Below are 25,881 nucleotides of genomic sequence, written 5' to 3'. Positions count from 1 at the left end.
ACTTTCCTGACACACCTCCAATCATGTTCCTGACATGCCTCCAATCACTTTCCTGACACGCCCTCAGTCACATCTCTATTCACATTCCTGACACGCCTCCAATCATGCTCCTGACATGCCTCTAATCATGTTCCTGATGCGCCTCCAAATTCTTTTCTGACACGCCTTCAATCACTTTCCTGACACGCCTCCAATCACTTTCCTGACACGCCCTCAGTCACACCTCTACTCACATTCCTGACACGCCTCCAGTCATGTTCCTGACACGCCTCCAGTCACACCTCCATACATTTCTGACACGCTTCCAATCACATACCTGACAAGTGACAACCAAGTCACACCTCCAATCATGTTCCTGACCCACCTCCAATCACACTCCTGACACGCCCCCAGTTATACCGCCAATCACATTCTTGACACATAGCAGGAGTAAAAAGGCCACTAAAACCAATAAAATGTAAATAAATGAGGTGGCTTACCTCAATTACAAAAGTCGTATGTGACAAAGAAGGTTAATTATGCACAGGCAATGGGTTTTGTGAGCAGGGCCGGCGCTACCATAGAGGCAAAGAAGGCAGCTGCCCCAGGGCCCCAGAGCTTGCAGGGGCCACCAGTGGCTACTAGAGGAAAAAAAATTTCAAATCGACCTTATAGTTTTTGAGAAAATCAATTTTAAAGTTTCAAAGGAAAACAAATACACATTTAAAAACCAGTCGACTTTAAAGAGACTCTGAAGCGAGAATAATTCTCGCTTCAGAGCTCATAGTTAGCAAGGGCATGTGTGCCCCTGCTAAACCGCCGCTATCGCGCCGCTAAACGGGGGTCCCTTCACCCCCAAACCCCCCCCCCCCCCTGCAAAATCAACGACCAACTTGGTCGTAAATTTTGCTCTTCCTGGAGGCAGGGCTAACAGCTGCAGCCCTGCCTCTCAGCGCGTCTATCAGACGCTCATCGCCGCCTCTCCCCCGCCGCTCTCAGTGAAGGAAGACTGAGAGGGATGGGGGAGAGGCGGAGATACGCGCTGACAGATGCGCGGGAGGCAGGGCTGCGGCGGTTAGCCCTGCCCCAATGCAGAAGCACTCACCGGCTGCACAGAGGGGATTTGGGGGATCAGGGACCCCCGTTAAGCCGCGGGATAGCAGCGTTTTAGCAGGGGCACACATGCCCCTGCTATCTATGAGGTCTGAAGCGAGATTTATTCTCGCTTCAGACAGTGGTGCTCACCGCCAGGTCGTGATCACGCTTACGCGTGGATTCACGACCATTTTGACGCATTCCGCCTCGGACACGCTAAGCCGTGAATAGATTTTCAACCACGAAAATCTACTTCGGCTTCGCGTGAATGCGGACAGAAATCCGCATTCACGCTCGTGAAACCCGGTGCTGAAGTCGTGGTTTGCGGAAATGCGTCAAACTATGCGGAAGTGACACATTGCAGGCCAATCAGAGTGCCCCAGCCAGGCCCTAGCAACCAATCACAGGAGGGGAGCTATGCCCTCCCCTCCTGAATATAAAGCGGCGGCCATGATGGAAAAGCTCTGTCCTTGCTAGACTGTGGTGCTGAGAGGATTATCTCCAGGCCATTGTTGTTTGAGCAAGTGCATTTATTGTGTTAAAAACAAAGCGTTTTTTTTTTGCTAACACTGCTCTTATACTGTACACAGTTAGCTAGTCAGTGAGTGATTGCTGTAGTTAGTTGTAGTCAGTGTAGTGTAGTGGGAGTGTGGGAGTCTAGTGATTATTTAACTGTGTGTACTGCAGGCAGGTTCAGTGCTGCAGTGTAGTCAGTGTAGTGGGAGTGGGGATTATCTGTGTGTAGTGCAGGCAGGCAGGTTAGTGCAGCTGCAGTGTTCACTTGCATATTCCAGTGACAGTTATACACTTGTACTATTTGCAGGCAGCCAGTCACACCTCCGGCGCCGCCACTCTCTGCCAGCGCTGTTCATTAATTCTGTCAGTGACCTTGTGCCGTGCCCAGTGCCCACTGCTCGCTCGCTGGCATATCAGCATCTCATTACACAGTGTGACATCCTTGTGTGCCCACTGCATCCTTCAGTGACCTAGTTGTATATCCAGTGCCCACTGCTGTGCCCACTGCATCCTTCAGTGACCTTGTACTGTGCCCACTGCATCCTTCAGTGACCTAGTTGTATATCCAGTGCCCACTGCTGTGCCCACTGCATCCTTCAGTGACCTTGTACTGTGCCCACTGCATCCTTCAGTGACCTAGTTGTATATCCAGTGCCCACTGCTGTGCCCACTGCATCCTTCAGTGGCCTTGTACTGTGCCCACTGCATCCTTCAGTGACCTAGTTGTATATCCAGTGCCCACTGCTGTGCCCACTGCATCCTTCAGTGACCTTGTACTGTGCCCACTGCATCCTTCAGTGACCTAGTTGTATATCCAGTGCCCACTGCTGTGCCCACTGCATCTTTCAGTGACCTTGTACTGTGCCCACTGCATCCTTCAGTGACCTTGTACTGTGCCCACTGCATCCTTCAGTGACCTAGTTGTATATCCAGTGCCCACTGCTGTGCCCACTGCATCCTTCAGTGACCTTGTACTGTGCCCACTGCATCCTTCAGTGACCTAGTTGTATATCCAGTGCCCACTGCTGTGCCCACTGCATCCTTCAGTGACCTTGTACTGTGCCCACTGCATCCAGTGATTCATTACTAGCAACATGTCTGGCAGGGTTTCGCGGGGTGAGAGGAAAGGGAATTCAATTGCCTCAGCCACTTCTGGGACTGCTCCACGTCCAGGGAGAGGACGCCCAGCTGTACATGGTCGTGATGCAGCAGAAAGGGGGGCAGCAAAGCCTGGGCCGAGTCAGCGGACGCCATTGTCCAAATATTTTAAAGTTTCTGGTCCCCGTGTGGTGGTTGAGCAAATGGAACCTGACGTACTCATGGACATCATGACTTCCTCCCAGACCTCTACTGTGAGCACCACTCCAAGCAGCAGCAGCAGCCAACGTCCCACGCTTGTTGTGACATCCACCCCAGCACCCACTGGTCAGCAGCCCTCCCAGGATGACAGCGTTCTGTCCCTCAGACCGGCATCTGGGAACCTGCTGATGCAAGAAGCTCAGGACTTACTGGGGACTGATGTGGCAGAGATTGAGATCGGGCCACAATCACAAGCGTTGTTGAGTTCTGGTGATGAAGAAGAGGGGTCTGTGTCTGGGGATGTAGGGACAGAAGAGGAGGCGGGGGAGTCAGAGGAAGAGCTGGATTATGATGATGCTGCTGATGACGACGACGTTGTGGACTATAACTATGTGCAGCCTGCTGAGTCCGTGGAAGAATGGTCAGAGGCAGAGCAGGATGACGAGTCACCTCGGCCTAGGCAAGGATATCGCCATATGTCAGGCAGGGGCATCGGCTGCAGTGGGCGTGGAGGAAGTAGACAGGACACTGCTTCAGCCGGCACCACCACCATGCAACCCCCGGCAACTACTACCACACATTGTTCCGCTGCACCCTCTGCTAGTGGGGGCCGCAGTAAATTAAAGTCACCAGTGTGGGATTGCTTTGAGGAATGTACTGATGACAAAAGGTATGCGGTGTGCAGGTTATGCAGCAAAAGATTGAGCCGTGGGAAAAGTCTGAGCAAGATGGGTACCTCATCCCTCCAGGGCCACCTGAGAAGCCGCCACTGCCGCGAGTATGCGGACTTTAAGAGGAAGCAGGCACTGCTGGCAGGGGTTCCTGAGAGCAGAAGGCCCACCAGCGCAGCAGCATCCTCCCTCCCTCAGGGTCGTGAATCCCCCACAGCAGCAGCAGTAGTAGCACGCAAGCGCTCTTCCACCTCGGCTGCTCAGGACACAGACATTGAGGCTGGCAGCCAGTGTTCGTCTCTCTCCTCTGTCTCCCCTGCATCCCAGCGTCGTCAGACCCTGCTGAGCGACACCTTTCAGGGTCTGACCAAGCCTCTGCCTCCAAGCCACAGGCGGATCCGCAAACTAAATGGCTTGCTGGCCCGGGCCATGGCATCACAGCTGCTTCCCTACTCCCTGGTGCAGGAGGGGAGCGCCATGCGGACGCTGCTCCAATTTGGCATCCCCGAGTGGCAAGTCCCCAGTCGCCACTATTTCAGCAGGAGCGCAATCCCAGCACTCCACAAGTTTGCGGTGGAAAACGTGGCCCGTTCCCTGGACTACTCTGTGGGCAAGCGGGTCCACGTGACCATGGACTCGTGGAGTAGCAGATTTGGGACAGGTCGCTACCTGTCCTTTACGGCCCACTGGGTGACACTGATGGAAGGGAGGGAGGACAAGAGCGCATCAGCCCAGCTAGTGGTGCCACCACGCGGGATCAGGGGGGGATGCAGAAGGGTCCTGTCACGACACTCCCTCTGCACCCGGAAAGCAAGCCCGCCTCGGCAGCAGCAGCTCCAAGCCTCGGCACTGCCAAGCCCTTTTAAAATTGGTGACCCTGGGGAAGGAGAGGCTTACGGCCACCAACGTCCTGGCCGCCCTCAGGAAGCAGGAGCGTAGGTGGCTGACCCCCAGAGGCCTGGAAGTGGGGTATGTGGCAGCCGATAACGGGGCCAACCTGGTGGCAGCAGTGCAGCAGGGAAACCTCCAGCACATCCCCTGCTTGGCCCACGTGCTCAATCTTGTGGTGCAGCGCTTCCAGGGCACCTACCAGGGGATGAGCGAGCTGCTGCCGGATGCCCGGGCGGTGGTACGCTTTTTCCGCCTGTCAGCCACTGCCTCTGCACTCTTGTCCACCTTACAGCAGCAGTATGGAAGGCCACAACACCGGATGATCATCGACATGCCAGTTCGCTGGAATTCGACTCTGGCCATGTTGGAGCGGCTGTGTCAGCACAGGCTGGCTCTTAGGGCCTACATGCTAGACCCAAGTGTCCCCAGCAACCAGCAAGTCCCCATGATTACTGCCACTCAGTAGACACTGATGCAGCAAGTATGCCTGGTGCTGAGTCCCTTCCTGGAGGCAACCAAGATGGTCAGTGAGGAGCGGGCCTCTGTGTGCCAGTGGGTGCCCTTGGTTTGTCTACTGGAGCAGGCAATGGACAATTTAATTGAGCGTGGGGATGAAGCCCTGAGGCAGTTGGAAGAACAGGAGCAGATGGCAGCACAGTCCAGCTCAGAGGAGGGCTCACAGCAGGTAGTGGAAGAGTTGGAGGTCCCTAACCTGAATGAGGAGGAGGAGCAGAGTGCAGCAGGCGTTGTACGTGGATGGCGGTTTGAGGAGGACAACGACATGGCACAGGAAGAGGACAGGCATGCGTTATGGGACAATGGCGAGGACGAGGAAGATCTTGCTGGCAGGGCCCACTTGTTTCCCATGGCTGTGCACATGTTGCGCTGCCTTCGCAGGGACCCCCGGGTGATCCAGATGCGTTCAAGGGAGGACATCTGGATTACCTTGATGCTTGATCCCCATCTGAAGGGGAAGCTGGGAGACTTAATGACGCCATCCACCACCGAGCAACGCACAAGGGAGTTGAAGGAGGCCCTTGTGCGCAGACTACTGGAAGCATTCCCCCAGCCTTCCACCCCCACTGTAACTGCTCTGCCAAGCCAGCAAGAGGTGCCTGCCATTGCCACTAGCAGCACAACAACAACCACCAGCAGCAGCAGCAGCAGCAGCAGCAACTGGCGCCCCGGAGACCTGAAGAGCCTAAGCAAGAGCCTGTATGCAGTGCAGCAGCCCAGAACAGAGGTGCCCGCCACAGCATCCACCACCAACCAGCACAAGCAACGACTGACCACCATGGTGTCTGACTATATGGGGTCATCCAGCGGGCTCAATGACACCGACAGCCCCGTGGACCCCTTGGAGTACTGGGTCAAGAGACTGGACATCTGGAGCGAGCTTTCCCAGTACGCCCTGGAACTCCTATCCTGCCCTCCTTCCAGTGTCCTCTCAGAGAGATGCTTTAGTGCGGCCGGTGGCGTGGTCACAGAGAAGCGCTCTCGGCTCTCCCACGCCTCTGTGGACAAACTCACCTTCCTGAAAATCAACCAGGCTTGGGTGGAAGGTGAGTTCCTGGCCCCTATTGTCGGACACAGGGGGACATGAAGTGGCTGCTGCATGTGCTGTTGTTAACTATGCCTGCCTTTATAAAGACAGTTACTACCTGCCTAGTGCCTACCTTGGTAAATTTTTTGGTGTTATGGTACTACTACCAGTAAGTTGCCATGGTCCTCCTGAGCTGCTGAACTGACCGCCCGCTTTGTCCTCCTGACTCAGTCGCTACTACACTCTGCGTTCACACTGCCCGGGTCACCGGGTGCATTTAATTTTTTGGCCAGCACTATGACGCTGTGCTACTACTACTACCACCAGTATGTTGCCATGGTCCTTCTGTGCTGCTGCTGCTGAACTGATTGCCCGCTTTGTCCTCCTCCTCCTCCTGACTCAGTCGCTACCACGGTACCACCAATGCACTCTGTCTGCGTTATCACGGCCCGGGTCACCGGGTGCATTTAATTTTTTGGCCAGCACTATGACACTGTGCTACTACTACTACCACCAGTATGTTGCCATGGTCCTTCTGTGCTGCTGCTGCTGAACTGACCGCCCGCATTGTCCTCCTCCTCGCTTCCACCAATGTACTCTGTCTGCGTTCACACTGCCCGGGTCACCGGGTGCATTTAATTTTTTGGCCAGCACTATGACGCTGTGCTGCTACTACTAGCACCAGTATGTTGCCATGGTCCTTCTGTGCTGCTGAACTGACCGCCCACATTGTCCTCCTCCTCCTGACTCAGTCGCTTCCACCAATGTACTCTGTCTGCGTTCACACTGCCCGGGTCACCGGTAGTGTTGGGCGAACATCTAGATGTTCGGGTTCGGGCCGAACAGGCCGAACATGTCCGCGATGTTCGGGTGTTCGACCCGAACTCCGAACATAATGGAAGTCAATGGGGACCCGAACTTTTGTGGTTTGTAAAGCCTCCTTACATGCTACATACCCCAAATTTACAGGGTATGTGCACCTTGGGAGTGGGTACAAGAGGAAAAAAAAATTTAGCAAAAAGAGCTTATAGTTTTTGAGAAAATCGATTTTAAAGTTTCAAAGGGAAAACTGTCTTTTAAATGCGGGAAATGTCTGTTTTCTTTGCACAGGTAACATGCTTTTTGTCGGCATGCAGTCATAAATGTAATACATATAAGAGGTTCCAGGAAAAGGGACCGGTAATGCTAACCCAGCAGCAGCACACGTGATGGAACAGGAGGAGGGTGGCGCAGGAGGAGAAGGCCACGCTTTGAGACACAACAACCCAGGCCTTGCATGAGGACAAGAAGCGTGCGGATAGCATGCTTTGTACCACCATGCAGTCATAAATGTAATAAAGATAAGTGGTTCAATAAACAGGGACCACGCGGCAACGCTAACCCAGCAGCAGCACACGTGATGGAACAGGAGGAGGCGCAGGGAGGAGAAGGCCACGCTTTGTGAGACACAACAACCCAGGCCTTGCATGAGGACAAAAAGCGTGCGGAGAGCATGCTTTGTACCGCCATGTAGTCATAAATGTAATAAAGATAAGAGGTTCAATAAACAGGGACCACGCGGCAACGCTAACCCAGCAGCAGCAGCAGCAGCAGCACACGTGATGGAACAGGAGGAGGCGCAGGAGGAGAAGGCCACGCTTTGTGAGACACAACAACCCAGGCCTTGCATGAGGACAAAAAGCGTGCGGATAGCATGCTTTGTACCGCCATGTAGTCATAAATGTAATAAAGATAAGAGGTTCCATAAACAGGGACCGGCAACGGTAACCCAGCAGCAGCAGCAGCAGCAGCAGCACACGTGATGGAACAGGAGGAGGCGCAGGAGGAGAAGGCCACGCTTTGTGAGACACAACAACCCAGGCCTTGCATGAGGACAAAAAGCGTGCGGATAGCATGCTTTGTACCGCCATGTAGTCATAAATGTAATAAAGATAAGAGGTTCAATAAACAGGGACCACGCGGCAACGCTAACCCAGCAGCAGCAGCAGCAGCAGCAGCACACGTGATGGAACAGGAGGAGGCGCAGGAGGAGAAGGCCACGCTTTGTGAGACACAACAACCCAGGCCTTGCATGAGGACAAAAAGCGTGCGGATAGCATGCTTTGTACCGCCATGTAGTCATAAATGTAATAAAGATAAGAGGTTCCATAAACAGGGACCGGCAACGGTAACCCAGCAGCAGCAGCAGCAGCAGCAGCACACGTGATGGAACAGGAGGAGGCGCAGGAGGAGAAGGCCACGCTTTGTGAGACACAACAACCCAGGCCTTGCATGAGGACAAAAAGCGTGCGGATATAGCAGCAATGCTTTTTGCCGCCATGCAGTCATAAATGTAATACAGATGAGAGGTTCAATAAACAGGGACCGGAAACGCTAAACCATCCCAGATGTTCATCGGTCATGTTACTTGGTTGGGGTCCAGGAGTGTTGCGTAGTCGTTTCCAATCCAGGATTGATTCATTTTAATTTGAGTCAGACGGTCTGCATTTTCTGTGGAGAGGCGGATACGCCGATCTGTGATGATGCCTCCGGCAGCACTGAAACAGCGTTCCGACATAACGCTGGCTGCCGGGCAAGCCAGCACCTCTATTGCGTACATTGCCAGTTCGTGCCAGGTGTCTAGCTTCATGCCCGGTTTCAGGTCCAGCGGTGCCAGCCACAAATCCGTCTGTTCCTTTATTCCCCTCCAAATTTCCTCCCCTGTGTGCTGCTTATCCCCAAGGCAGATCAGCTTCAGCAACGCTTGCTGACGCATGCCAACAGCTGTGCTGCACTGCTTCCACGATCCTACTGCTGCTGGTGCTGGGTTAGCGTTTCCGGATGAGGTACAGCTTTGAGATGCGTTGGAGGAGAAGGAGTCAGAGAGGTAGGTGCTGCTGTTGTTATCCAGTGGGAGGGACGGCGGTGCAGCTGTTTGCGGCGTGGGCAACACCCGCGCCGTAGCAGGTGAGGAATCACTGCCAGGCTCCACAAGGTTCACCCAGTGCGCGGTAAGGGAGATGTATCGACCCTGGCCGAACGCACTTGTCCAGGTGTCAGTGGTGAGGTGAACCTTGCAGGCAACGGCATTCTTCAAGCTTCGGGTTATTTAGCTGACCACGTGCTCATGCAACTCAGGCACTGCAGAGCGCGCAAAGTGGTAGCGGCTGGGAACCACGTAACGTGGGATGGCCACTGACATCATGCCCTTGAAGCTGTTTGTCTCCACCACTCGATATGGCAGCATTTCGCAGGCCAGAAGCTTGGCTATGCTGGCTGGCTGTTACTGCCACGGCCCGCGGGTCATTTGCTGGCAATTTCCTCTTGTGCTCAAACATCTCAGAGACAGACAACTCAACCGTAGCACTGCACACCGAAGGGCTGTTGGTTGTTGTGTTTGATGAACACTGGGAGACCTCAAGAGCACTAGTCCGGAAAGTGACAGTGTCAGCATCGTCTGATGTTTGTGAATGTTGTGAACCACGCAATGGCTGGGCTACTGCTGCTGCTGAGGCGGGTCTGGTGGTGAGTCTGGTGAACCCAAGGGAGGCAGTGTTGCTGGTGGTACGGTGGTACCCTGTCCTGCCGCGTTTGCCCACAGAGTGGGATGTTTGGATAGAATGTGGCGGCTCATGCTGGTGGTGGAGAGGTTGTTAATACTTTTCCCCCTGCTCAGGCGGGTCTTGCACACCTTGCAAATCGCCATGGTAACATCCTCAGTGCAGTCTTCAAAGAAAGCCCAGACTTTAACTGGCTGAGGACTCGGACCTCGTGCGTGATGTGCTGGTGCTGCTTAACCCACTGCTGGACGCTTGAGAGGTCATCCAAGTAATTATCTGGTCCTGTTCTTTTGGATCTGTGAGGGTTGTTGTCCTGGACAACATGGGCAGTATTGAGTGGGTTTTCTTGGGTGCTCCCCTGTGGCCTGTACGTGAACCGTCAGGGGAAACACCTCTTCCCTTGCCCCTCCCTCTTTCACCGGATTTCTTCCTCATTTCACTTAAAGTACACGCTGACTGGCAGCAGTACAGTGGCAGTACAGAAATGCTATACAGTGGTGGGTGAGCGGTGTACCACTATTGTCAGCAGTGACACAGAGCACAATGCTATACAGTGGCGGGTGAGCGGTGTACTACTGTTCCCAGCAGAATCAGAGTGGCAGTAAACAATGGTATATAGTCTGGCTGAGCGGTGTACACAGAGTGTCAGTAAACAATGGTATATAGTCTGGCTGAGCGGTGTACACACAATGCTATATAGTCTGCTATATAGTGTCAGTAAACAATGGTATATAGTCTGGCTGAGCGAGCGGTGTACTACTGTTCCCAGCAGAATCAGAGTGGCAGTAAACAATGGTATATAGTCTGGCTGAGCGGTGTACACAGAGTGTCAGTAAACAATGGTATATAGTCTGGCTGAGCGGTGTACACACAATGCTATATAGTCTGCTATATAGTGTCAGTAAACAATGGTATATAGTCTGGCTGAGCGAGCGGTGTACTACTGTTCCCAGCAGAATCAGAGTGGCAGTAAACAATGGTATATAGTCTGGCTGAGCGGTGTACACAGAGTGTCAGTAAACAATGGTATATAGTCTGGCTGAGCGGTGTACACACAATGCTATATAGTCTGCTATATAGTGTCAGTAAACAATGGTATATAGTCTGGCTGAACGAGCGGTGTACTACTGTTCCCAGCAGACACAGAACAGTACACAGAATGCTATATAGTGTGGCTGAACGAGCGGTGTACCACTGTTCCCAGCAGACACAGAACAGTACACAGAATGCTATATAGTGTGGCTGAACGAGCGGTGTACCACTGTTCCCAGCAGACACAGAACAGTACACAGAATGCTATATAGTGTGGCTGAACGAGCGGTGTACTACTGTTCCCAGCAGACACAGAACAGTACACAGAATGCTATATAGTGTGGCTGAACGAGCGGTGTACCACTGTTCCCAGCAGACACAGAACAGTACACAGAATGCTATATAGTGTGGCTGAACGAGCGGTGTACCACTGTTCCCAGCAGACACAGAACAGTACACAGAATGCTATATAGTGTGGCTGAACGAGCGGTGTACTACTGTTCCCAGCAGACACAGAACAGTACACAGAATGCTATATAGTGTGGCTGAACGAGCGGTGTACCACTGTTCCCAGCAGACACAGAACAGTACACAGAATGCTATATAGTGTGGCTGAACGAGCGGTGTACTACTGTTCCCAGCAGACACAGAACAGTACACAGAATGCTATATAGTGTGGCTGAACGAGCGGTGTACTACTGTTCCCAGCAGACACAGAACAGTACACAGAATGCTATATAGTGTGGCTGAACGAGCGGTGTACTACTGTTCCCAGCAGCGACACACAATGACTGGGGGGGACCCTGGCTAGCGTGGCTGGAGCGCGAACTACCCTGCCTGCCTACCCAAAGCTAAACCCACAGACAAATGGCGGAGATATGACGTGGTTCGGGTATTTATTTACCCGAACCACGTGACAGTTCGGCCAATCAGAGCGCGTTCGGGTCCGAACCACGTGACCCGTTCGGCCAATCACAGCGCTAGCCGAACGTTCGGGGAACGTTCGGCCATGCGCTCTTAGTTCGGCCATATGGCCGAACGGTTTGGCCGAGCACCGTCAGGTGTTCGGCCGAACTCGAACATCACCCGAACAGGGTGATGTTCTGCAGAACCCGAACAGTGGCGAACACTGTTCGCCCAACACTAGTCACCGGGTGCATTTAATTTTTTGGCCAGCACTATGACGCTGTGCTGCTACTACTACTACCAGTATGTTGCCGTGGTCCTTCTGTGCTGCTGAACTGACCGCCCGCATAGTCCTTCTCCTGACTCAGTCGCTACCACCAATGTACTCTGTCTGTGTTCACACTGCCCGGGTCACCGGGTGCATTTAATTTTTTGGCCAGCACTATGACGCTGTGCTGCTACTACTACCACCAGTATGTTGCCATGGTCCTTCTGTGCTGCTGAATTGACCGCCGGCATTGTCCTCCTCCTCCTGACTCAGTCGCTTCCACCAATGTACCCTGTCTGCGTTCACACTGCCCGGGTCACCGGGTGCATTTAATTTTTTGGCCAGCACTATGACGCTGTGCTGCTACTACTACCACCAGTATGTTGCCGTGGTCCTTCTGTGCTGCTGAACTGACCGCCCGCATAGTCCTTCTCCTGACTCAGTCGCTACCACCACTGCACTCTGCGTTCACACTGCCCGTGTCCACTGACAACTCCGCTGCGATGTCATTGCTAATTGCTGCAAAAAAAACAAAACAAAAAAAATTACAAAAACCTCTCTGGGGCCTTTTTAGCGTCAGCCACTCATCCTCCTCCAGCGGTACCTTCGCCGCCAAGTGCCATTGGAACTCGCCTTCACCTCTTTGACTGCTTAACGCGTATATCCCTTTTTAAAACCACTTATTACCAATTAATAGCCCCATTTAAAGTGTTGATTTCACTTTAAAATCCATTTTCTCTAGAAAAAAAAACTTTTTGGGAATTTTTTATGTTGAAGTTATGTTGCCCCTTATCACCTCGATAATCCATGCAATTTGGGGGATTGTAGCATGTATGGGGGCTTTGTTATTAACGTTAAAAGAAAATCCGCCTCCGGGCGGGAATCCACGCGTGATTACGCCATTCACGACAGAAAATCCGCGTGGTTGCGTGGACGAGGACGAAAATCCGCATGTGGCGGGGCCGAATGCGGATTTTTTTTTTGCAACCACGCGGATTGCCGAATTCGTGGATGAGGCACATCCGAGCATCCCTGGCTTCAGACTCTCTTTAATGGTTAATAGCAAATCCACCTTAAATTCTAGAAACCCTAAATTTGCAGGACATGTTAAGGAGATCATTGGGAATAAGAGGAAAAAACAATTTTTCAAAAAGACCTTATAGTTTTTGAGAAAATCGATTTTAACGTTTCGAAGGAAAAAAGTATACTTTTAAAATGCGGTAAATGTCACTTTTAGTGCCTAACGGTAGTGTAATTTTACATGTATCAAAAGAAAGGGCAATAAATTTGATGACAGGGTTTCCAGGGGGTCTATACGCAGCCGCAGCGCTTTGGCCAGGGATCGCTATACAGCCGCAATATGACTGTATGAAGATCCCTGGCATTTTTGTTCCTATTTTCCCAATTTTTTTTTTTTGTTTAGAGTGTGGGAATTTTTTTTTTTTTTAATTATGTCGGGTCCCCCCTCCTGAAACTTTTTAACCCCTTGTCCCCCATGCAGGCTGGGGTAGCCAGAATGTGGAGCTCCGACCGATTGGGGCTTCACACCCTGACTATACTAGCTGCAAAAAAAGGTCCCTTAATGCCAATTTTTGCTCCGGGGTATCTGTTGGGGGGTGGGGGGGGGGGCAGGTTTATGGGGCCCCATTGTTGCTTAAACCGGCCCTGTTTGTGAGTGCAAGCCAGCACTTGATCCCGTCCACTTTCCATCATAGCCGGGATACAGAATACCACATGGACCAAAAAACAGGTTTAAAGGGGCACTACAGCGAAAAACTGCAACATTTAAAATATGTGCAAACATATATAAATAAGAAGTACATTTTTTCTAGAGTAAAATGAGCCATAAATTACTTTTCTCCTATGTTGCTGTCACTTACAGTAGGCAGTAGAAATCTGACAGAAGCGACAGGTTTTGAACTAGTCCATCTCTTCATAGGGGATTCTAAGCAAGGCTTTTATTCTTTATAAAGATATTCCCCAAAAAGGATTTATACAATGATGCTGGCCAGCTTCCCTGCTCCCTACACAGTTTTTTGGCAGTTGGACAGAGCAACTGCCATTCACTACGTGCTTTTGAAAATAAATAAATCCCTGAGAATCCCCCCATGAAGAGATGGACTAGTCCAAAGCCTGTCACTTCTGTCAGTATTCTACTACCTACTGTAAGTGACAACAACATAGGAGAAAAGTAATGTATGGCTCATTTTACTCTGGAAAAAATGTACTTCTTATTTGTATATGTTTGCACATATTTTACATTTTAGTTTTCCGCTGTAGTGCGCTTTAAGTGCTTGTTCACATCTAGGGCATTTTGCAGTTTTTTTTTAAGCGACGGTGATTTTAAAAATCGCCCTAACAGTGCTTGTGCAATGATTCCCTATGAGAGAATTCATATCTGAGTGGTTCGCTTCCGATCCGCTCAGCAAAGCGCTGCCTGTATCATTTTCTGAGTGTTTTTGCTCAATGGAAGGTAGAGGGAAATTGCAATGCGTTTGAAAAAGCGCTTTGTATAGCGATTTCCCTAGCGCTTTCATGAATAAATACATTTTATTTATTTCCGGGTGAAAGAGTTCACTTCCTGACTAACGTCAGGAAGTGAAAAAAGCGAATCGCTCTGCAAAAGTGCTTAGAAAAGGGCTTTTCTAAGCACAAAGTGCAGGGAAAAGCGAAGAAAAAAAACTCAAATCGCTCAGCGCTTCTGATAGCGCTGGCGATGTATAATGTGAAAAGGCCTAACAGAGGTTTTATTATATCAGGGTTCAGTATACTGGCGTTACTCCCATATTCTTATAGTGGGGCTTGGCCAGGACCTGGACACTAAGGCTCAATGACAGAGGCAGCGCGACCTAATCCAAGGCTGCATGCTATGCGCTGTCCTGCAGCGTAGCGGGCCTTCCTTAGTTACGCACGCTGCTTTCATTGCAACGCGCGCCTCTTTAAATGCCGGGTGCAACAGGTGTAACTATCAAGCAGTCGCGATACTTTACAGCAGCGGCCGGCATTTCAAGGAGCCTGCGTTGCTATGTAAGTAGCGCACGTAACTAAGGAAGGCCCGCTATGCTGCACGACCTTGCGTAGCATGCAGCCCTAGATTTAGGTTGCGCTGATGTCATAGAGCTCGCGCTGATTTAGCCGCACAGAGTTATGAATCAAGGCCTTAGTTGACTCTACCTACATGTTTACTATAAACGAGATTATGTTCTATTATAAACATTCTTTGTAGCAAGCAAGGCATTTCTGTAGAAAAAGTAGAGAAGGCTTAAAGGACATCTGAGGTGACATGCGACATGATGAGATAGACATGGGTATGTACAGTGCCTAGCACACATATAACTAGGCGGTGTTCCTTTTTTTCTTTCTCTGCCTGAAAGAGTTAATAATCAGGTATGCAAGTGACAGTGTTTACAGTAATTAAAGCCATAAGATACTTTCCTATCAGTAAATCAGATAAAAAGGGTCAAGAATTCATAGATTTGAGCTCTGACACACTTCAATAAAAGGGGTCATTGAGCAGAGACAATGAAACAGTGAAAATTTAAAGGGACTCAGAGAGGAAAAACATTTTAAAGATTTATACATACCTAGGGCGTCCTCCAGCCCCATAAGCCAGGATCGATCCTACGCCACCGTCCTCCGCCGCCTCTATCGCCGGTACCGGGTCTCGTAACTTCCTCCGGATGCGACCAGTTGTCCGCATGCACAGGGACTCCCTCAGTCTCACTGGCGCATGCTTTACACATGCGCCTGCGCAGTACAGAGGGAGAGCACTGCACTTGCGTTGACCGGCGATAGAGGCGGCGGAGGACATCGGCGTGGTAGCAATCCATACAGATGGGGCTGGTGGAAGCCCCAGATATGTATAAGGTCAATGACTAAAAGTACAAGGGCTCGTTTCCACTATCGCGAATCCGCATGCGTCCAATGCATGCGGATTCGCACATGTAATGCAAGTGAATGGGCCTGTTTCCACTGTTGCATTGGTGATGTGCGTTTTTTTGAGCGGTGAAAAAACGCACAAAAGAGCCAACGAATTCGCCTGAGAGTGGAATGCATGCGAATCGCATGCAATGTATTTAATAGGGAAATCGCATGCGTTTTTTTACGCGATTACCTGTGCGATTCCGCATAGGAACCAATGTAAATGAACACAGGCAGTGACATGGTTAAAAACGCATATAGCCTAACCTATGCGAAATCGCATGCGTAATCGCGTAAAATAACGCGTAAAAAATGCACCTGCATGCGATTTCATCAGCGGTGGAATCCAGGCGATTCCGCACCGCAATAGTGGAAACGAGCCCTAAATCTATTATATTTTTGTCTCTGAGTCTCTTTAAAAACTAGATTAAGGCTGCTTTCACAGTGAGATGTTACATGCGCACGTTAGTGCAGCCTGTAAAGCAGCCCCACCGCACAGTAATGAAAAATCAATGGGCTGTTCACAGTGCCCACGTTGCGTTACATTGTAACGCAGCACATCCGTTGAGAGTGCGTTATGCGTTATGTGCGGCTAAGCCGCGTTAGACTGCTTGCACATGCTCAGTCATGTTGGGGAGGAGGGGAGAGCGGCCGGGCACATGGCTAATTAATGTTCACTGCACGGTGTGACATGCAGTGTTTACTTCCTGGAGCGGCCGCTCTGTGCGGCGATTGGCTGGGCGGGACCACGTGATGCCGCATGCGTCCAAGAGTACGCATCGCGGACGCCAGAGTGAGCTGCACAACGCGGCTCACTCTGACGTCCACATCAGAGAGCACCAGGCGTTGCGTTAGGGGCACGTTATGTGCCCTATAACGTCCCCTAAACGCAACGTCCTGGTGTGTAAGTAGCCTTAAAGCTAAAATAAAACTGTGAGCTATCTAAAAAAGTCATTTTTAGGAGAAGGAGGTTAGATACAATTGTTTTTCTCATCCGTTTATTTCCACTTCGGATGTCCTTTAAGCCAAATACACACGTCAGAAAACTGTTTCTACAGAATGAAAACAATTTGCGATTGATGTGACAAGAATGTACAGACTGTGGAGAATGGCGCGGGCATGCGGTGCTGAAAGCAAATGTGACGCGCAAACTCCCACGCATGGCGTACGGGGCAATGCCTTCAGACGTCACATGAAGACGCAGCTCTAACGGTCAAACGATTTTCGTACGCCAACATGTAACTGCCTAAATGGATCTGTCAGGATAGATTGCTCTATGCACCCGAGGAAAACCGTGGTTGGTCGTCTGCTTTCCGTTTCCACATTGTTGGGATTGTTTCTCAACAAAAGATTGTCTGACGGCTGGTCGTGGATTGTTAGTTCCCAACATTGTATACTTCTGTCCAGTTCTGGAATTTTTCCTTAATTTTTAAAAGGACACATGAAGTGAGAGGGATTATTTCTTTTTAAACAATATCAGTTGCCTGACTCTCCTGCTGATCCTCTGCCTCTAAGGGCTTGTTTCCACTGTTGCGACGCGATTTCGCCGGCATTCCGACGCTTGTAAAAACGCATGCGGATGCGTTTCCGCATGCGTTTTTACCCGCGATTTCGCGTGCGATTTCGCATGGCAGGGTGCCATGCGAAATTAACCATGACACTGCCAGGGCAAAATAAAATTGAAAAAGGTGCGAAATCGCACGCGAAATCGCGGGTAAAAACGCATGTAACAAACGCATGTGTTTTTACTATTAAATACATTAGCGGCGATTCGCATGCATTCCACTCGCAGGCGAATTCGTTGGCTCTTTTGTGCGTTTTTTTACCGCTGAAAAAAAACGCACCTCAACAACGCTACAGTGGAAACAGGCCCATCCACTTGCATTACATGTGCGAATCTGCATGCGTTGGACGCATGCAGATTCGCGATAGTGGAAACGAGCCCTCATACTTTTAGCCATAGCCCCTGAACAAGCATGCAGCAGATCAGGTGTTTCTGATATTTTTGTCAAATCTGACAAGATTAGCTGCATGTTTGTTTCAGGTGTGATTCAAACACTACTGCAGCCAAATAGATCAGCAGGACTGTCAGGCACACGGTATTGTTTAAAAGTTAATAAATATGGCTTCCCCGTCCTCCTCACCCTCCGGGATCCATCGCTGGCTGCCTGGCTCCTTCTAGACCACAGCTGTCAAGGATCGCAGCACCTGCAATTATTCAGATCTCCACGAGCAAAAAGAACTCCCATGATGCACCATTCCTTTCCGTCCCTGAAACGCCAAACGCATCTCCAGAGCTGTTTAAATTGTATGACGCGATCGCTGATTAATGCTAACGGTCTATCCCATGCATCATAGCATACATGTCAGAACGGCACAGCCTGAAGTCAAAACACGTCTTATACTACTCTAGCGAATCTGCTTTTTTTTTATCAAATCTGTTCTCCTCTTGACAACCTAATTATTTTGTTCCCCATTTAATAATTTGGGGCTACAGCTATTGCCGGCATCCAAATTACACAGTTTTTTATTGTAATTTGGGCTCTAGGTGGCCAAATTGCTCTCTGAGCGTCGCTATAGCCATAATACCCACTGCGGCCTACGATGGCACCTGGATTGCGGGCATACCTGGCACCCGAATTACCCGTCTCAAGCATCAAAAATAGGGGGCGGGGCTAGGGCCCTTAGTAATAGTTTATGAACTTGACACATTCCAAATATTTTACGATTTTGTCCCCCCTCCCCCACTGTCTTTTGGTTAACTTGGGGAGGGGGCAGGAGCATAACTATAGGGGGGCAGAACTTGCCATCACAGTGGCCAGAGCTGTTTTGGGGCCCAAACAATTAACTTTCCTCCATTACAGGGGACTATACTCCAGGGGCCATATGCAATTCACTTTTTAACCTGAGTTTTCTCCTAGGAGCTAATTTTTTATCTCCAAATTAAAATACGTTTCCAGTACTTTTCAACTAAAAAAGTACCAAAAAGTAAATTAAAAAGTACTATCAAAATTATTTTGAGCATGTTCTTGCTTTCTGATGGCTTAAAATGCATTTTATTGACATATTTAAAAATATCACTCAGGAGAAAACTCAGGTGAAAAAATGAATTGCATATGGGCCCAGGTGTTTTGTGGTTACACTTGTTTTATGACCCTTGTGAGATGGGCCCCCAGACTGTGATGGGCACCGAGGGGAGGCAAGGGAGGGGGTGTAAACATTAAAGTTTTGCTGGGGGTCCCCACAATTTCTAGCTAGGCCACTGGGAGGGGGGCACTGAAATGACCAGAATCAGCCCTGCTGTGGGGTTTACTATTCAGCGGTAGCTGTCTCCTTGTCCTGGTGCTGAATTCTGCAGTGACACACTGACATCCTGTCATCCTATCTCCGCATGTCACCCTGCGTACTGCTGGGGGGGCCGCCACACAGAAACAAGTAGAATTCAAGAAGGAAGTATTTAAAAACAGGAAGGATCTACAAAAATATATCAGCTGAAGAAGAGTGCTGCAGTGGAGGAGGGGGCCGAGATATACGGGCCCGGGGCAAGGTGAACAACAAAAAGCAGCCTGCAGAAAAGTGAAGTGGACAGAGCTGCAAAGAGGAAGGGGCAGCAAGGAGGACGGCGGCGGAGAGGAAGGAGCAAGCATGGGGAGGAAAAGAGTCGGTGTCGCAAGGAGTGGAAGGCCCGGCTGCTGAGAAATAAGGGGAAACAGGACAGCGCAATCAGGAGGGTGGGCCCAGAGAAGGATGTAGCTGTAACAAAACAAAAAAACGGCAAAAAGTGGTTTCAAAAGACACTCAGAAACGCAGCAGCTCCTCGAATCGAGAGTGCTATGTGGTGGAGGAGTTAAACCAGCCCTGCAGGCCCAGGAGTTAGGAGAACCCTTTAAGGGCGGCTGGTGGGGGCAGAAGTGAGAGGTTTGTGAAGAACTCTTGTGGTTTAAGTTGAGTTATCAGCAAGGAAGTCATGATAGAAAGGGTTTCTCAGAAGTGAGATTTAAGAAGCCACGCTCAGCGACCCGTTGCATGGAGTAGGTTGCAGGACGTTCCTGAGAGACCCAAGACGTGGATGGTGGGCCGTACCACTGGAGAGGGGGGGTAAGAAGACAGTTCCCATGTGGAAGAGACACTCCTGGGACGTGCCACAGATTCCACCAGAGAAGGATGAGAGGTTAGTAGAGCATGGCAGTTAACATCACGGTCTGCGGCAGTCGTGGCTGATGGGCAGGGCCGGATTAGCGTATCGGAGCCTGTAGCCACAGAAGTTTTAGTGCCCTAAACTCTGCATAAAAAAAGTAAAAATAAAATAAATACTTACCTTAGAAAAGGTAAGTGCTGTCTTCTACACTGGACCCTCTGCGCATTGGGGGCCACGCTCCTCCTCTCGCACAAGCGCGGATATGGTGCAACCGCGCAAGCACGGCTTTGCTTGTGCAGCAGCATGGTGCCACTCATGCACAGGCAGCTCCAGCTTACGGCACAGGCGTAGCCATACTTGTGCAGTCCGGGGAGGGAGGAACATGGTCCCGATGCCATTACCAACAAGCCCTTATGCGTAATTTTTGAGAGGTCCGCGTTCAGTGATGGGGGACCGGAGGATGGTGTGGGGAGCCTCTCTAAAGCATACATGCCAAACTCCGGCACGTGGGCTAAACCTGGCCCTCAGCCATCAAATTTGGCCCTCAAGTGGTTTCCCCATTATGCTTGGCCTACTCTAGACCACAAGGCTAGCTAGACTGGGGGTAAAGCCCTAGATCACCAGGTAAGCCATATGGGGGAGGGTAAAGCACTAGACACCAAGGAACTGTTTCGGGGTGGGAGGGGGGGACCATTAGACACCAGGGAACTATTTAGTGGTGGGAGGGGAACAACTAGACACCAGAGAACTGTATATGGGAGAGAGGGGGCCACTAGACTCCAGGGAACTATATGGGGAGGGGAGAAGGTAGACACCAGGGAACTGTATAGGGGAGGGGAGAAGGTAGACACCAGGGAACTGTATAGGTGATGAGGGCCATTAGACCCCAGAGAACTTTATAAGGGAGGGAGTTGGCCACTAGACGTTGAGGTTTGCCCACAACTTGGTCCCATTGTTCAGTCTTGGCCCACTTCATATTTGAGTCACATACAGCCCACCTATCCCGCTCTCTATGCTGCAGGGGTAGCGATCTTAATGCAGCTCCAATATGGTGAGCGCGGGTTAACAATCCAGTGACCGCCACCTCTCAGCACACTGGCGCCTCTAGGCTCATGCCTAGAGTGCCTAGTGCTAAATCTGGCCCTGCTGAGGGGTGTCTGGGGCAGGGGTGCTGCTAAGGTTTTTGTGCCCCCCACCCTCCCCTCAAGGGAGCGACGTGCGAATCACACGGCCTCGATCCAGTGCCAAATCTCACCACTCTCCGGCCGGCTACTTAGTTCCAGACGGCATGGTTACTTCCGGCCAGCACCTCTGATGTCATGAGGGGTGTTGGCTGGAAGTAACTATGGTGACGAGTCATGAAGCTGGCGGCAGGAGAGCGGTGAGATTCGTGGGCGGCGGAAGGGGCTGGGTAGCACAGGGACAGCGAGGCCCCCTCTAAAGTGAGGACCCAAGCAGGGGGTACCCTTGCGGTGCCCATGTCCGGGGGGATATACAGTAACCTTGTGTTGTTACCTCTGAGTAATTGGGGGACTGATTCAGTGGAAGAGATTTGTGTTTTGTTGGTTTGGTTTTTTAGACTATGCACAGGGGCGTAGCAATAGCCATAGTTGCCATAGCAGCTGCTATGGGGCCCTGGAGCATAGGGGGCCCCGAGGGTACTTAATGTATGGCTTTGTCTCAGTGCCCATGAATTATGTGCAATATTGATTGCATGGCAATGTAAATTGCTCAATTAACTCACATCCATAGGGTAGAGGCAGGGGGCATAGCTTAAGAGTGCCTCCATCTGAGGGCCCCATGAATTTTTTTGCTATGGGGCCCCATGATCTCTAGCTACGCCACTGACTATGCATCTCATTTTAATTTCATTTTACTTAGGTTTAATTTTAAATCACTTTTGAAGTGCTGTATACCCCACTGGCTGCTATGTTTGAACTACACGAGTTGTTTAAAATTGACGCAAATCAAGCAGGAGCGTCAGGGTCCAGGGGTGCTGGAAGCAGTAACGTGGCTGTGGCATGTCAACGTTTTATTTGGTTTACAGACAGAGGAGTAATTACAGTTGGAGCCAGTGGCGTAGCGATAGGAGATGCAGAGGCTGTGACCACACAGGGGCCCTTGGGACAGAGGGGCCCTCCCTCCCTCAATGGCAATATTAGCTCTTTACTGGTCCTGTGCTGGTAATAATCACTTCTATAGATGCATTTAATAGGGTCAATCATTAACAAACTGCTCCCCATCCCCTGCTTGCACCTCGTAGGCGATTAGCGGGTGTTTACTGTTAATTGGCAAATCGCCGGCGATCGAAGCGCTAGCACAATGTATACTATACGGCAGTTATCTCACTGCTGCGATTGCTGGCGATCGCCCGCGCTGAACACATAACACGCTACATGCAGCATTTTTTAGCGTTTTTTTTGAGCGATCGCTATGTATTTCAATCGCGATTGCTCAAAAAGCGTGAAATGTCCCGTGATTTTCACATGTTAATGGCATAAAAATTGCCGGGGCAAAATGCTAGCGCTAAGCGCTATCGTTTTGAGTACTCAAGTGTGAGTTATACTGTGGCTGTATCTGGCCAGTTTTGGTGCACGATATCAACTGTTCTGTATAAAATGCTTGGGGGTCCAATATAAAATCTGCACCGGGGCTCAAAGCTCCTTTAGGGCCCGTTTCCACTTGTGCAGTGCGAATTATTCGCGGAAAACGCAAAAATGAATTTGCACCGCAAATTCGTGGGCTTTTTCGCATATGTTAGTAAGTATGCAAATTTAACCATGTCAGTGCCTGTGTGCTTTTACATTGATTTTATGCGAAGACGCCCGCAAATTTGCGGTAAAATTCGCATACGAAAACGCATGCGAATTTCCTATTAAATACATTGTATGCGAATCACACAACGCAAGGCGGTGTGCGAATTCTGAGGGCTCTGCCATGCAGATTTTTCCTGCACACAAAACCGCACAGGGTTTCTGACAAGTGAAAACAGGCCCATTCACTTGTATTGGTTATGCGGATCTGCATGCAGAAAACGCATGCAGAATCGCACAAGCGGAAACGGGCCCTAAAGGAACACCATCGATTAACATGTTTTTTTTTAACCTGGGATTGAGAGAGTTGCTGAAGTGCTGGTAAATACCGATGTATTCATTGCATTTGCTTATCCCTTGTTTACTGTATCAGATTCCTTTCACTCTAATCAGACGGCAGAGTGAGCCATAAGGGGAGGGGGAATTCCCCCACACTACATCTGTTAACCCTGTGTGTGTGTGTGTGTGAAAACGCTCTCACTGCAGATACCAGTGTTCTGTGTCTCTGACTGAAGTGTCTGAAGAGAGCAGAGGAAATGTAACTGGTTATAAAACATTTGTAATTGTCTGTGACACCACAGCTTTTCATACTTTTTATTTTGCTTTCAGAGAAAAATACTCTGTAGTCTGATATGCAAAACAAAATAACACTGGCTGTGCTTTGAAGCTGACACTCCTTTTAAGAATGATTACAGCTTTTGCCTCTGATATTTAACATGAATAGTTGGAAAAAATGTTTACACAGCTACTTAGACATTATTTGTACATTGTCATTTTAGATCACTTAGGCATTGTTCACATCATAAATTGCAATCGCTGACGCCAGCGTTTTGCGTGCGTTTTTTTTTTCATGCTTATTTCTGGTGTTATTCAGACACTACTGCAGCCAGAGAGATCAGCAGGGCAGCCAGGCAACTGGTATTGTTTAACAGGAAATAAATATGGCAGCCTCCTTATTCTTCTGACCTCAGTTGTCCTTTAAGCTGACTACTCACCTGACGACCAAGGAAGATGGATCCCAGTAATGTCCCTCGATGACAAGCATTGCCGATCCATCCGCCCGCGGGCAGGTACACGAGGAGGCACAAGACAGGGGCGAACAGGAAGTCATGTGATTGCAGTACTTCACACAGAGTTGTCGGAGTTCTTAAAGATCCTGATCCACCATTTTATCTTACAGATCTTTAAGCCTGGTACACACTTTCAATTAGGATTTGCCAATCACTGATCAATTTTACCATCTCCATGTACTAGAAGTCCAGATTCAGACTGAGGATTGGAGGTAGCAGTGCAGCCCGGGGGCCGCACTGCCAAATACACGCCGTCAGGGATTACCGCATTAGTAAGCGGTAAAACCCGTCTGGCAGTTGGCCAAGGAACTGACGCTCACTTCTTGTGGCTGACGCGATCACGTGCGTACCCTGCGTATTGCTAAAATACGCTTCCACGCATCTGACAGGAGGGTCAGTGAGATGCAAATAATTCTGAGCTGATGCAAATTTTGTGATCATCATCTGACAAGCGGACTTTGCCATACAGATCTCCGTCTATCTAGCGATTTTCTTTTTTTTATTTTAATAAAAGTTGAAGTTTTCCTTTAACATATTTTTATGCTAATTTATCCCCCAATTAAGCGGCGATCTTTCTCTCGGCCTGTCAGGTCTGTGCGCGGGCTGCGTTGTACAATCCATCTGCGGCAGACACGACAGATCAGCGACTCGCCCTCCGCCGCGGCCTCATAATGAAATGTCACCATTGCGCTTCTGTTCTGACAGCCCGCTCGGTGGCGGAGGGGGGCTTTTATGTGCTCATCGGCTGGCCTCGGCTGACTGGTCCCTCTGTGCCTATGGATAACGAGGCCATCCTGACATTTACCGCGCAATGCGCACAATACAAAATAACAACATGAAGGCTCGAGGACTCCGGGCAGCGCTCGTAATGTGAAGTGACAGTTTCCTGACGGGTCAAATGAATTCCATGAGCGCTAACTGTGAATGTGAGCTTCTTAGCCACCTCAATCCAAACAGACAGGGCGGCTGCTGGGACGTTGCAATGTAACGGGGGCAGTTTTTAGCGCACAGTATCCCACTGATATTGTAAGTCTATGAGATGTGCAGAGTGCATCCGGTACAATGGGATCCGACCAGTACATGCGGTGTGTAAATGCATAAGATGCGCATTCGCAGTTAAAGCGGGATTGTCCGCCACAAAATCAAATTACATTTATCCACTGCTCTGTATTTATTATGTAGTCTAGATCCTGACCCTGCATTGCAAGTATTCCAATATAATCATAAATGTTTCTGCTGTAATTAAACTTATCTCACTCAGCCTGACTTTGTTCTGTCACATTGTACGAGGAAAGGGAAGCTTGTCATCTCCCTTCCCAAATTCCTACTCCTCACTGATTGGCTGAGGACAGTTCAGTGTGACAGGAGGCTGAGAAGGGAAATACACCCCACCCCTCTGCAGAAGCTGCTGAAATACAATCTATGCTGTGCTCACATGTTTACAAAGCAAGCTAGATAGGTTTCTAGGAGGAAAACATAAAAGTGTAAGGGAGGAAATGACATCAGGATTGGCTTCAGTCAAAGGCAGTAAAGATGGAAAAAGCCTGAAACAGTTTTCTTTTTATTTACGACGATATCAAGCTCACTAAAATCAAAACGTAGATAGTACAAGTATTTATTTACGTCTATAGATAGTAGCACTGTCACTGCTGCTTTAAAGAGGCACATTAGGGACACATATCAAAATGCAGTAATTTATTCAGGATACCAACATTTACAGTAATTTTCCCGAGCACCTTTAGGGCTCGTTTCCACTATCGCGAATCCGCATGCGTCCAACGCATGCGGATTCGCACATGGTATGCAAATGGATGGGCCTGTTTCCCCTGTTGCGTTGGTGATGTGCGTTTTTTTCAGCGATGAAAAAACGCACAAAAGAGCCAACGATTTCGCCTGAGAGTGGAATGCATGCGAATCGCATGCAATGTATTTAATAGGGAAATCGCATGCGTTTTCCCCATGCGTTTTTTGCCGCGAATTCGCATAGGTACGATGTAAATTCACACAGGCAGTGACATGGTTAAAAATCGCATATACCTTCACCTATGCGAATTCGCATGCAAATTTTATCAGCGGTGGAATCCAGGCGATTCCGCACCGCAACAGTGGAAACGAGCCCTAAATCATCGTATGCCTTCCTATGTCTATATATTGCTGTATATTGTTATAAAGCTCCGCCCTCATTTATGCTTAGCCTGGG

The 25,881-nt window shown here is 49.8% G+C and overlaps 1 protein-coding gene across 2 annotated transcripts in view; it reads left to right on the top strand.

Moving 5' to 3' along the window:
- Nucleotides 1-25,881, top strand: part of DGKZ (diacylglycerol kinase zeta) — a 514,388-nt gene that overhangs the window by 41,008 nt on the left and 447,499 nt on the right. The window contains exon 1 of one of the 2 annotated variants that reach the window (XM_068260320.1): nucleotides 19,477-19,831. The exons of the other annotated variant lie outside the window; for it this stretch is intronic. Within the exon in view, the coding sequence (XP_068116421.1) occupies nucleotides 19,776-19,831 (56 nt within the window). The 5' untranslated portion in view covers nucleotides 19,477-19,775. Of the gene's footprint in view, nucleotides 1-19,476; nucleotides 19,832-25,881 lie in introns of those variants that run through there. 2 annotated transcript variants of the gene reach the window in all.

The sequence above is a fragment of the Hyperolius riggenbachi genome, chromosome 11 (assembly GCF_040937935.1).
Source record: "Hyperolius riggenbachi isolate aHypRig1 chromosome 11, aHypRig1.pri, whole genome shotgun sequence".
Classification (NCBI taxonomy): Eukaryota; Metazoa; Chordata; class Amphibia; order Anura; family Hyperoliidae; genus Hyperolius; species Hyperolius riggenbachi.
The sequence above is the reverse complement of the archived record's forward strand: the minus strand, read 5'-3'. Positions and strand labels throughout refer to the sequence as shown.